The sequence below is a fragment of the Anoplophora glabripennis genome, unplaced genomic scaffold (assembly GCF_000390285.2).
Source record: "Anoplophora glabripennis isolate ALB-LARVAE unplaced genomic scaffold, Agla_2.0 scaffold1894, whole genome shotgun sequence".
NCBI lineage: Eukaryota > Metazoa > Arthropoda > Insecta > Coleoptera > Cerambycidae > Anoplophora > Anoplophora glabripennis.
Genome location: NW_019418156.1, coordinates 12,976 through 27,353, shown reverse-complemented (window position 1 = coordinate 27,353; position 14,378 = coordinate 12,976). Strand labels below are relative to the sequence as shown.

Genomic DNA, 14,378 nt, shown 5'->3' with positions numbered 1-14,378 from the left:
CACATAAATCAAATTCTTGATGACAATTAGTAATATTTTTATTGAAGATATGTTAAAAATAATAAAATAATTATGCGGAAACCTTCAGAAATACAGGCAATTAATGCAAGAAAGGCAAAATGTACTATTACCTAGTAAAATTATTGTTAAAAGTCTTCTCTTACCTGCTTTCCTCATCTTCAGATTTTATGTCGATACTTTCAGTTTTGATTGACATTTCCATCTTGTTGATATCGAATTCTATGTCCTGGTTTTCAATCTTAACGAATAAATCAGCTGGTGACGTATCTATCCGACTCTCTGTTGCTGCGCTATTAAAAATACCTCCAATTTTTTCCTGTACTTCCAAGCAATTTTTCAGGAAACTGTTGTGGGTGCATACAGAATCAAAGCATTCCTTACATACAACGGGATCTTTGATGATATTTATATTCTGCAAAGTAGTTTCATTAAATTGCCAAAAATGTAACTATTTAATATCATTGATACCATTTCAGGAGCCAATTTCTCGATAGCTTCAAGTTCCTCTTCACGTATGCTCCTAAACTCACTTTCTACTGGCTCCATACACAATCGACATATTCTCCGACTATCTGAAATATCCATTGACTTGCTTGTCTTTTCCTTCGTATACACGTCTCTTATATTGAGCTGTAACATTTTTTCACAATCCACATACGGAATAATTGCGTAATCGTTCTTCAAACAAGTTGACTTAAATTCGAATGCTGTGTTTAACTTGCTTCTGCAAACGTTACATATAACATCTTTGCCCTCGCTATCCAATTTCTAAAATATATGCAACTTTAACCAAAGAGAAAGAAAACGATTGGTAGAAAATATCAGTTATTGTTATGTCGCTCTGATGTGTTGAGGTGTCCGAATTGAGATGTACAGCGCATCCCAGAAGTAACGCAAAAAATTCGTATTTTATTTTGTGTTGCGTTTTCACAAAAACGCTAAAATACGTCAATTAGTACATAAGAATTGTCCTTATATCACGTTGCTTAAACCTTCTTTGCGCAATGTTTCATGAACCTATGACGTCATCGACATTTTTTTTGAATAGCACTACCTAATTTTTTAGGCATAAAAGGATAGCCCTGTTGAAAGGAAATGCGTCGATATAGGGTTTGTTCTACTTTCCTTTAACAGGCGTGAAAAAAAAAACAGACAAATGTATTAATTAATTTAATGTAAAGAATGTAAAGAAATTAACAGTCGGGCAATGGGCGAGTCGATGTTCGAATTCATCCGTGGTANCGTGAAAAAAAAAACAGACAAATGTATTAATTAATTTAATGTAAAGAATGTAAAGAAATTAACAGTCGGGCAATGGGCGAGTCGATGTTCGAATTCATCCGTGGTATTTTGAATTGCCTCTGGTGGTATCCGACTAATTTCTTCTCTTATGCGTCTACCAACTCTGCTTTTTAAATAGCCCCACAAGAAATGATCTAGGGGAGTTAAATCGGGCGAACGTGGTGGCCACTCAATGGTCCTCTTCGACCTATTCACCTACTTGGAACAATTTCATGCAAGTAATTTCTCCCGGCAAATACTGTCTGCTGGAACACCATTATCCACGTGATATTTTGCATCTGTCAAAGTAAAGTCAAAGGATTTCCCTTCAAAAGGACTATCCTTTTATGCCTAAAAAAATAGGTAGCGCTATTTAAATAATAATTTCGATGACGTCATAGGTTTATGAAACATAGCACAAACAAGGTTTAAGCAACGTGCCAAAACGACAATTCCTATACAGGGTGTTTGTAAGAAAGTGCGAAATATTTTAGGGGGTGGTTGCCGAAGTTATTTTGTAAAAAAAAAGTTCCTATAAACGCAGGTCGAAATATGCACAGTTTCCGAGATACAGTGTTTAAATTTAAATATAAATAAAATATGAATATTTTGCGTAAAAATACAGGGTGTCCGCAAATTTCACCGACAACGTTTGACCTACGAAGGAAAATTAAATAAAAAATTTTTGGTTTTAGTTACAGGCCTTCAAAGTTGTCAAGAATAAAACTAATTTAATTTACTTTTACCGATCGCGTTAAAATTTGGCACATTTATTTGGACTATTGTGGCGTATTATTTCTTAAAGTTTTAGTCAAATCGATATACTGGGTGATAGTTTTCTCCGGTTACTTCCCCCTTTTAGCGGTCAAAACGTTTACAGTGGCCGTATTTTTTTTAAACGTACAGCAACAATAAAAAGGTCCTTTTATTAAAAAAGAAAAACAATTGTCTCTTGAGAAAATCGCCTAGAGAAAGCCTTTCTTGAGAAAAATGGAAATATTTGCAGGTCTGTATGTTTCGGTTTGCGTCACGGATTTAAAATTTTTGAGTTCAGTAGGCGATGAAAACCGTTGCATTGCTGCTAAAATATTTTTGTATAATTCATAAGAAAATGATTTTCAAAGTTCGATACCTTGAAAACGGTTAAGTTTAGGTACATGATGTGTTAAATAAATTTTGTTTAGAATTTCGAGAAGAATTGAAATATGGAATAATATACAGGGTATTCTGATAACGAAAAAGCAACTTTGTTTCGTCATAACTTTTCTTTATAGTGATAGCTTTAAGAAAACGTGTCTTATGATTTTTTTTATAGCTATCTTATTTTGGAGACAACCGACCGTTTCCATACATATCAGCGACCCCGAACTGATGCATATCTATCACCGACTTACCAATTTCAGCAAAAGAACATCCAAAATATTTCTAGTAACGTTGTCTATTACCTCAAAACCTTTAACGGTTACAGTTTTGAGGCAAAGCTTACACGAAGTTTTTTGAACACCAGTCATTGCAACAATTTTCTTTGAAATGTAAATGTCGAACTGTAACTTGTGTTCGTTGTTTAACCTCAAAGAAAACATCGAATAAAGTTATTGTTCTTCTTCCACTTCTGTTATCGGAACCACAAGAATGGTACAGTCTCCTCCGTAATTCTTGCACTATGACTACGGATTACTGGAAAAAATTGTAACAATTTTTCTCGTACACATCACTAATCCGGTTCGTCAGAACATGGCTCTGTTGGTTTACATCTGAAAAACCTGTTTTTTTTTGTTCTTGAATTCGCTTTGCACATAATTACCTTTGCATTGTCTGTATTAAGTAGTTTTCAATTTACGATGGTGATCTTGGATTTGACCTTGACTTTGACCTTTAAGGTCATTTGAAGTTCAAGTTAAGTTTTTTAAATGCGAACCCCTATTTTTTATTGCGGATTTGGAAAGAGTAAGGTCAATGCCAAAGTTATGGTCAATACCATGTTTGGACGTAAAATTTCCTGCTCCTTTCAAATCCGCAATAAAAAATAGGAGTTCCCGTTTGAAAAAATAATTTTGACCTTGAAATGACCTCGAAGGTCAAGGTCAAGGTAGAATACAAGGACGCCATTGAATAGCCAGAGAAAAATCCTAAAACTTTTATATTTACTATTTTACAAGAAAATACACTCCTGACGAGTTATTCAGGGGTTTCCATACTTTTATGCCACCCTGTATAATCAGTTTAAGTTTAATCATTATGTAAGACATAAAGACGTATAACTTTTACATAATTGTTAAAATCGATTGAAGCATGTAGAGTTAAGCCGAGACAAAGACAGGGCTGGTATCACCTATAAATTGTTGAATGTCTGAAAAATTTAAAACCCGGTTTGCATTTATCAAAATTTGGTGGCTGTTCTTCTGCCAGAACTCTCCACGGTACAAGGGTGACCCTTTTTATTCTTTGTGGTAGGGATTAGTTTGCAGATTTTCATGTACCGGAAAAGAACAAAGTAAAACCTTAGTAAACACAAACAAAACTAAAGGGCTCCGTCTTTTAATAAATAAATAAATAAAATAAATAGGTAACTTTTATTTTCCTTAGAGACTTTGTGATAGAGTATGGGAATAGTCGATAAAACAAACTTCTGATTCATACAGTGTAATGCATATGCAAAGAAATTCTATGCAATTTATTTAATCCTACATATACAGGGTCGGAAAGTCACCATGGTTCATCGGCCGTTAAGTGAGAGCGATAAAGTAAGTCATAGAAATCTGTGCGATAGAGAAGGATGGCTATAAAAAAGGCATCTCATAGTCACCGCCCATTTCACATTTCCACAAATAAGATTCCGGAAATAAGAAAAACCGAAANGATTCATACAGTGTAATGCATATGCAAAGAAATTCTATGCAATTTATTTAATCCTACATATACAGGGTCGGAAAGTCACCATGGTTCATCGGCCGTTAAGTGAGAGCGATAAAGTAAGTCATAGAAATCTGTGCGATAGAGAAGGATGGCTATAATGAAGGCGTCTCATAGTCACCGTCCATTTCACATTTCCACAAATAAGATTCCGGAAATAAGAAAAACCGAAATTATATTTAATTCATCCATATATCTGTATAATCATATAATAGTGCACAATAAAAGCTAAGGATTTGAATTTATATTTAGGCCTTAAAATAATACTAATAAACTATAATAGGGAACAGCGTTAGTACAATAACGTTTCTTTGCACTTGTAACCCTGCCCCCTCTACACAAATTACGAAAAATCAAAAGAAAATTATAAATTACATAGGATGCAGGGTTAATATTAAATGTGTACTTATAAANAACATCTGATGCATACAGTGTAATGCATATGCAAAGAAATTCTTTGCAATTTATTTAATCCTACATATACAGGGTCGGAAAGTCACCATGGTTCATCGGCCGTTAAGTGAGAGCGATAAAGTAAGTCATAGAAATCTGTGCGATAGAGAAGGATGGCTATAAAAAAGGCATCTCATAGTCACCGCCCATTTCACATTTCCACAAATAAGATTCCGGAAATAAGAAAAACTGAAATTATATTTAATTCATCCATATATCTGTATAATCATGTAATAGTGCACAATAAAAGCTAAGGATTTAAATTTATATTTAGGCCTTAAAATAATACTAATAAACTATAATAGGGAACAGCGTTAGTACAATAACGTTTCTTTGCACTTGTAACCCTGCCCCCTCTACACAAATTACGAAAAATCAAAAGAAAATTATAAATTACATAGGATGCAGGGTTAATATTAAATGTGTACTTATAAAAATTAAAGAGGTCAAAAAAATAAATGTATCAAATAAACCCTTATTTAAACATAGAAAATAAAGGTGGTTACTGCAAAATTCGATTAGCCGACAGCCTGTCAAGCCAATAGTCAATTTAGGACAGGACAAATAATGAATATCAGGCTGGAAGGGTGAATTGATTTGATACAAATATAATTTAAATAAAATAAAAAACTTCCCACTCTGCTTTCCGGTTTACCGAAACGCTTGTCTCGAAAATCATGTGGACAACCGAATATCGAGTTTCTAAGCTAGAAGTGAAAAACAGGGTGGATAGTATTGCTAAAAACCACCCCTGCATAGGAATGGCAAGAGAAGAAGGCTTTGAACATTCTTATAAAAATATTTCAAAATTTCCTACATCTAAACCTATACATAATTTATTTATTTCTTCTTAGTTCATTAAAGAGTTGAGTTTACAAGTCTATACGACATCGGCAACACGGAAAAGTTGATCTCTCAACGCATAAATACCACGGCCAAGTCAGCAGTTCTCAACCATTTTTTATTAAGAAAACCAATGCATATTTATTTTGTTCCTAATTTTTTTGCAGTTGTTTAAAATACACATGTACACATTTAACATTCTCCTGAACATTGATAATGAAAAAGATACATCTTTAAACATAGAAAAAAGCAGGTGCATATTACAAAGTATTCATTTTAATGCATTGTTACAAAAGCACTAGTCCAAAATCATTTGTCTCGTCTCTGTACACCTTCCCTATGTGTCAGTTCATGCCGTTTGATAGCATTCTTATATTTACATTCATAATTGCAGTCGTTACACCGGTACGTTTGAACCTGCGAAGGATCTTTATGCTTCAGTTCATGCCGTTTAATATTCCTCCTGTACTTAGATTCATAATTGCAGTCGTTACACTTGTACATTTGCACCTGCGAAGGATCTTTATGTTTCAATTGATGCTTTCTGAAATATCCCCTGGATACAGTTTTGTAATCGCAGTCATTACACTTGTACATTTGAACCTGCGAAGGATCTTTATGCTTCAGTTGATGTTGTTTGATATAACTCTTGTATATAGTTTTGTAATCACAGTCGTTACACCTGTACGTTTGAACCTGCGAAGGATCTTTGTGTTTCAGTTGATGATGTTTTAAATCATCCTTGTATCTACTTTCGTAATCGCAGTTGTTACATCTGTACATTTTGACCTGTGAAGGATCTTTATGTTTCAGTTCATGCCGTTTGATATCATGCTTATATTTACATTCATAATTGCAGTCATTACACTTGTACATTTGAACCTGCAAAGGATCTTTATGCTTCAGTTGATGATGTTTTAAATCATCCTTGTATCTACTTTCGTAATCGCAGTTGTTACACCTGTACATTTTGACCTGGGAAGGATCTTTATGCTTCAGTTCATGCCGTTTGATATTCCTCTTGTGTTTAGATTCATAATTGCAGTCGTTACACTTGTACATTTGCACCTGCGAAGGATCTTTATGTATCAGTTGGTGCTTTGTAAAATATCCCGTGGATATAGTTCTGTAATCGCAGTCGTTACACTTGTACATTTGAACCAGCGAAGGATCTTTATGCTTCAGTTGATGTTTTGTGATATAACTCTTGTATATAGTTTTGTAATCACAGTCGTTACACCTGTACGTTTGAACCTGTGAAGGATCTTTGTGTTTCAGTTGGTGCTTTTTGATACAACCCTTGTATTTAGTTTCAAAATCGCAGTTGTTACACCAGTACATTTGCACCTGCGAGGAATCTTTATGTATCAACTGATGTCTGGTAAAATTTGGCCTATTCTTTGATTCATATGTGCAACTATTACATTTATAAACGGGCAGTTGTGAAGTGTCCTTATTCGGTAATGCGGTGTATGTGGTTTTAAAGTCACATCCTACACAATTGTTTGAGTTTTTGTGTTTTATATGACTTTCAAAACTGAATTCCCGCTTTGTTTTAAAATCACAAAAGTCGCACTTGTACAATCGTCCTTCAGATGCGCTTTTGTGTTTCGCCTGATGCTTAGCAAGCTCACATCTGCACTTTGTCTCGTAATTACATGATCCGCATCGATGCATACGCATTTCCGAAGAATGTTTATGCATCAGCCGGTTCTTCTGAAAAAATTTTTTATTTTCAGTTTCATACTCGCACGATTCACATTTATATGCTTCCGAATCGTTCTCGTATCTCCTACGATGTGCTATAAAACGACTGTCGCTTCTAGTTTCGTAAATACATTTATCACATTTGTAAAATACTTTGTGGTCCTGCTCGACTTTCGTATTACATTCGCTTGTCGATTTATTCTCATGTTTGTATCCATCATCTTCTGCATCTCTAAGGTCACTCTTCTCCAATGATCCACGATTGGAGCTCTGCAGTAGCGAGCCGCTGAAAACATTACATATACAGGGTATTTTCTAATATTAGGTGTTAATTCTAGGGGGTGATAGGTTATTGAAAATGCAATCATGCAAGTTTCTGAACTCCACAGGGCATTATTTCAATTTTATTATCATACAAATCAAATTCTTGACGACAATTAACCCTTTCACTGCTCCAGACGTACATATTCGCTAAAAATTTATAGGGCTCAAACTGCTCCAGACGGATTAATTCGCATGAATAGTTAAATTGGATCAGGCTGCTCAAACCGTATATATTCGCAACCATGCGAATCAGTGACTCGGTTATTGCAATTGGTAAGGCGAATTTTTGCGGGCCAGCTTATACCGATTGTGACAAATATTTTTATGGAAAGAGGTACTGGTAATAATACCAAGATTGTTCATGTTTCTTTCAGTTTCTATTTAGCACATATACTGTATTTTATTCAAAATAAACTCGTAAAATTTATCGTAAATCGTAATTTAACACAACATAATGTAAAACTATAAGTGGTCTAACTGCTCCAGACGTACATATTCGCACGCGATAAACTTTCGCGCACGGCGCGGTAGCTACTTTCAGACGTAATGCGCAGCGAAAGGGTTAATGATATGTTTAAAATAATTAATTTTGCGAAAACTATCAGAAGTACAAGAAATTAATGCAAGAGATGCAAAATTAAATAAGATCTGGAGTTACGCGGTTACCTTATAAATTTGTCAAAATAGTCCTCTCTTACCTCCTTTCTTCATCTTCCGATTTTATGTCGATACTTTCAGCTTTGATTGACATTTCCATCTCGTTGATATCAAATTCCTTGTCCTGGTTTTCAGTCTTAACGAATAAATCAGCTGGTGACGTATCTATCCGACTCTCTGTTGCTGCGCTATTAAAAATACCTCCAATTTTTTCCTGTACTTCCGAGCAATTTTTTAGGAAACTGTTGTGGGTGCACACAGAATCAAAGCATTCCTTACACACAACGGGATCTTTGATGATATTTATATTCTGCAAAGTGGTTTAATTAAATTGCGAAAAATGTAACTATTTAATATCATTAATACCATTTCAGGAACCAATTTATTGATAGCTTCAAGTTCCTCTTCGCGTATGCACCTAAACTCACTTTCTACTGGCTCCATACACAATCGACATATTCTCTGACCATCTAAAATATCCATTGACTCACTTGTCTTTTCCTTCGTATACGCATCTCCTATATCGAGCAGTAACATTTTTTCACATTCCACATATGGAAAAATTGTGTAATCGGTCTTCAGACAAGTTGACTTAAATTCGAATGCTGCGTTTAACTTTCTTCTGCAAACGTTACATATAACCTCTTTGCTCTCGCTATCAAATTTCTGAAAAATATGCAACTTTAATCAAAGAAAAAGAAAATCACTTAGGCAGAAAATATCAATTATTGCGAGGTCGCCCTAATGTGTTGAGGTGAGCGAAATTAGGGTGCTTTGTTTGAAACGTACATTTTTTTTGTTGCTCCATTGACGAAATATTGTTCAAAAAATTGGAAATAAAATTTTACCAAATTTCAGTTCTTAATTTTAACTTTTAGTACTCGCTATTTTATTTTAAAATTTTCCTATTCGTTTAACACGTAAACCTACATTTCTTTTTTAATTAAATTATCTCATCTCTAATTATAGTTCTATCTGCAATTTCAAATATTCTATAAAGGGTTTTTTAAGTTTTCACACGATTGAATCTATTTATCTCATGAAGTAATAACTTACAGCTTTACTGAGGACTTTTTTATACTAAATTCAATTTTCTATAAAAATGTCATCTACGATTGTAGGTCTATAGTCATTTATGAGAAAAATGCAAAAATCGATAAAATTAAAAAAAAAGTTTTTTAACAGTGAAACCGTTCAAGACATCTAAATCCTTCTATGGACACTTTCAAAGAACAAATATTTCCATATAATTATCGGCTATGGACAATAAAGTAGGTCTGTACTGACATCTAGATGCTGTAGATATAGCTCTTCGTCTTTTCATCTTGTGTAAAACCGTACTTATCTTATCAACATCGACGTCACCTGTTACATAGGTGTTGTATAACAATGAAAAAGTAATATTAACGGTCGATAGAAGGAAGCACAAAAAACAGGCACTTAGGTAGGAAATTCTGGAAGGAAGCCTAAATAGTTGAAGATAGGCAGTTGAAGTGAGAACAGTGTGCAGATTGGTAGCAAGACGATTGGCGGGCAGTGTGTCAAAGCAGTGAAAAGTTAATTGGTTAAAGTGTTATTAGTTAGCAGGTAATATTCTTTAAGTACTTTGTTGTTAATTGTTCTATGTAATCTTATGATTGTGATGGTTATAGATGTTTCATGATAATAATTCTTTGTATGTTTAGCTTCCATTGCTTTATGCTCAAGGGCATATATTTTTCCAAGGTAAAATTGTTATAATTATACTTAAAGATTGCCCAATATTTATTTCGTGTTAAAAATATATATATGGTCCTGATTGCCAGACATTACAATAACGACTTCTTTGTTTCACATCTAACTTGTTTTTGCCACGATTACGTTATACGTAAAATATAGATGTTTCATGATAATAATTCTGTATATGTTTAGCCTTCATTGTCTTACGCTCAGGGGCGTATATTTTTCTAAGATAAAATTGTTACAATTATTATTAAAGATTGCTCATTATTTATTACATGTTAAAATATGTATATTGTCGTGACTGCCCAGATATTGCATTAACGACTTCTTTGTTTCACATTTAACTTGTTTTATCATGATTACGTTGTTCTTTGATTTCTTGTGCTCACTTTATGTCATACGTATGTAAGAGCTTTGTTGAATTTACTAACATTTTCACCCATGATTATTATTATTGTTATTATTGTTGTTGTTCTCCCGAAATCTCAACTTTAGCTGGATAGCCTCCCGTATTATGGGACTCCAGTACCTTCCCTATTATTATTGCTATTATTATTATTATTGTTGTTGTTGTTGCTATTATTGTTACTAAAACCTCTTCAGTTTTACTTGGAAGTGTGTATGTCAGACTTGAGTGAGATGACATTTAGTGACACATTAAATAAGTCCAATTTTGATTATCATTAGCAAAGGATCTTAATTTATTCCTTTGGTTAGCGGTTGTTTTGTATTTATATTTGGGTGGTGAGAGCAACGATCGTGGGTTTCTCTGCCATGCTCTTTCCCCGCAGGAGCTCTAGGTGAGCCTGGCACTCTCATTTTATGTTAAATGGTTGTTAATGTTTTTGTTCTTTCTGTTTGTCACATGTTTAATTTGAGGACTGTTGTAATAAAGTTAGGTGTATTTACTCTGTCTTTGTTTTATAAAATTAAACCATACATCCCCTCTACAAAGTTAGTAGCCAGCGCCTTCCGGTCAATAAAAAAGTAAATACACACAACGTAGGTAGTCCTTATGACGATCACATATTTTTGGCCACAACTACGTTTACTTATTTTCTGTCGAACCTAGGGTTGTTATACTACAATCTGTATTACAATTAAAAAAGAACAAAACATATACCGAACTTGCCTTCATTGGAACGGAACGTTCAACTGTAAGGTTCCAAATTCGAATTAACAACAACAATTCCTACAGTACTTTTCTTTAAATAATTCATTATCATTACTCATTTTCATTTCAAATTTGAAATATGCTTGCATTTTTTATTTGTAAAGTATGTCAGGGTAATATTAATTTTAACAGAGAATGTGGTACGTGGCAAGGTAAAATGAAAATGAAATATACTATACCACTAAACAAAAGGTTCAAAAAGTTTTCCACGTTATATACATAGTGTTTTTAAATGAAGTAGCAAAAATGGTACCAGTGAATGAATGTAGAGCCAAAAATAAGAGGATTGAAGGAAAAACACCTTACATGAAAGTTGCACCCCTGAGACGATATACCCTCTTAAAGGAGGGGATTGAAATTCTCATTTTAATTTTTTTCTTTAACATGGGGAATGCTAGAGACACGAAACGTGGTATGAGCATCCTACTAATAAAGAGACAGCTTTTCTATGTTTGTTCGATCATTGGCTTATTTTATAAAGGAGTGAAACAGTCAACCACTTTGGAATATTTTATTAGAAATTTTTATATGTAGCAAATTATTTATTTAAAAATATTTATTTGGAAAAATGATTTATTGCGCAACTTTTTTTACCTCATGTAATTTTTCGATAAAACCGATAGTCTAGTAAGAAAATTAGATGCGTTATCGTTCACTAAGGGGGTAATTGCGAAAATTTGTAAAAATAAAGTAGGCGGATGTCATAACAAATGAATTGTTATTTATCATATTAATAAATTGACACTTTCTGTCAACCAATAATTAGTACCAATTGATTAATTTATTATCAGATTAATTATGGCAAATAATATTTATACCAATGACAAATATTTCGACATCCTCCACGTGTTTTTCGAATCCAGAAAAAATAGTAACGCTGCAGTAAGAATATACCACCAAAGATATATATAAGAAGGCGTAATATCCGAATTGTTGAAACTGAGGAAGCTATACTGGAACCAAGAACTGTTTGTGCGAGTGCGTGATAACTTCAACTTACGTATTAGGTTATGCTTACAACAAAATGCAAATTGTTTGGAGAATATTCTTTAAATTTAATTTTGCATATTTCGTTTTTTCGTTTGTGTTTTTCGTTTGTATTAAATTTTATTTCAGATAAATAACTTTATCTAATACATGTCCCATAGTCATAAGTTATCAAACATTTTTCATTAATTAATAGCAAATTATTCTTAATGTTATTATTAAATTACCAGCTTATTGACAGAAAGTGTCAATTTATTAATATGATAAATAACAATTTATTTGTTATGACATCCGCCTACTTTATTTTTACAAAGTTTCGCAATTACCCCTTTAGTGAACGATGACGTATTTAATTTTTTTACTAGAAAACTATCGGTTTTATCGAAAAATTACAAGAGGTAAAAAATCAGTGTTCTCAATAAATATTTTTAAATAATTTGCTTCATATAAAAAATTTCTAATAAAATATTGCAATGGAATTGACTGTTTCACACCTTTATAAAATACGCTAATGATTGAATACATATTGAAAAGTTGTCTCTTTATTAGTAGGATGCTCATACCAAGTTTCGTGTCACTAGCATTCCCCATGTTAAAGAAAAAAAATTAAAATGAGAATTTCAATCCCCTCCTTTAAGAGGGTATATCGTCTCAGGGGTGCAACTTTCATGTAAGGTATTTTTCCTTCAATCCTCTTATTTTTGGCTCTACATTCACCGGTACCATTTTTGCTACTTCATTTAAAAACACCCTGTATACAGTGTCCCCGATATGCACGATCAATTTTCTCCAAAAGTAAGATAGCTATGGAAAAATCATAAGATACAGAATAAAATATTTTTCTATAATTTATAAAAAATTGATTTTCAAAGTTCGACATCTCGAAAACGGTTAAACTTAGGCGCATGATGTGATATATGAATCTTGTTTAGAATTTCGAGAAGAATTGAAATATGGAATAATATACAGGGTGTCCCGATAAAGAAGAAGCAACATTGTCTCGTAAGACAACTTTTCGACTGATCCTGTATATTTAAATTTTCTTTTTTGTAATAGTCCTAAAACGTTTGTGTCTTCTGATTTTTCGACAGCTATCTTACTTTAGGAGATAATCGACCGTTTCCATGCATATCAGCGACCCTGAACTAATAGATACATATAACTTACCAATTTCAGCAAAAGAACATCTAAAATGTCTCTAGTAACGTCGTTTATTACCTCAAAACCTTCAACGCCTACAGTTTTGAGACAAAGCTTACACGAAGTTTCTTGAACACCAGTCATTGCAACAATTTTATTTGAAATGTAAATATAAAACCGTAACTTGTGTTGGTTGTTTAACCTCAATGAAAACATCGAATAGTTACTGCTCTTCTTCTTCTGTTACCTGAACAACATGAATGTAAAGTATCGCCTATAATTCTTTCTCTACATTACGGAATGCTAGAAAAAATTGACGTAACAATTTTTCTTGTGCATTGCAGTAATATGGTTCTTCAGATTCAGAACAACTGTTGGTTTACAACTGAAAAACCTGCTCTTTGTTCTTAAATTCGGTTTGCAGATAATTACGATTGCATTGTTTGTATTAAGTGCTGCTTACAATCTACTTGAAGTAGTAACTTAATATATTTTGCATTTGAAAATTTATTCTATCATAAGATGACGTCATCAACGAAATGCCGAATTTCGATTTGAAGCAAATTGTAACCCTAACATGTACTTCCAGCGTTCCAAACTTTAGTACCAGCTATTTATCTTTTATTTACGTGACCCCCACCTTTCCCTGAATTAAAAACTATCACCTATTTTTATTGGGAAATAACATGTGTTTTTGTGCCCAAATGTGTTTACGAGTGGGTGGATAAAATTTAGAACGTTTACTGATTACATTTAACAATTATAGAACTTAATTCAATGTTTTTGAAAAGTTATGAATCGCCATTATTCCATGGCTAGAAATTGGCCTCAATGATTTGGGATCGAGGGGGATTATCCCTCTTTATCCTGCCTCATCTCGTGTAGGCCTGGACAGCCTTCGTAGGTGGGCCCCATCCGTCGTCTACCCCGACCGCAAATGCGGCCGGTGTAGGCGCTTTGTGGGACCTCCTTTTGTCCTGGCTGGGCCCCGCCGGCTAGGGCCCTTTCTTCTGGCGCTCTTCTTGCTTCGCCGGCTCGTCTGTGTAAACCCCGGGGGTAGTGTCATGTTTATGTGTGGTATGGTTGGGTAGGGTAGTGCGGCTATGCAGCCTGGGATGCGCTTTGCTAAGGTGGCCCTTAGGCTAGCGCGGGAGGG

At 33.8% G+C, this 14,378-nt stretch overlaps 1 protein-coding gene across 1 annotated transcript in view; it reads right to left on the bottom strand.

Annotated features, from left to right (window-relative positions):
* Positions 1-164: 164 nt before the first annotated feature.
* The window catches only part of LOC108904321, a gene marked incomplete at its 3' end in the record, with an annotated part of 26,968 nt that continues 12,754 nt past the window's right edge, over positions 165-14,378 (bottom strand). Inside the window, exons 5-10 of the mRNA XM_023456646.1 lie at positions 13,250-13,317; positions 8,566-8,865; positions 8,241-8,509; positions 7,372-7,504; positions 490-789; positions 165-433 (exon numbers count right to left, since the gene is read on the bottom strand). Of these exons, the coding sequence (XP_023312414.1) occupies positions 165-433; positions 490-789; positions 7,372-7,504; positions 8,241-8,509; positions 8,566-8,865; positions 13,250-13,317 (1,339 nt within the window). The remainder of the gene's footprint in view (positions 434-489; positions 790-7,371; positions 7,505-8,240; positions 8,510-8,565; positions 8,866-13,249; positions 13,318-14,378) is intronic.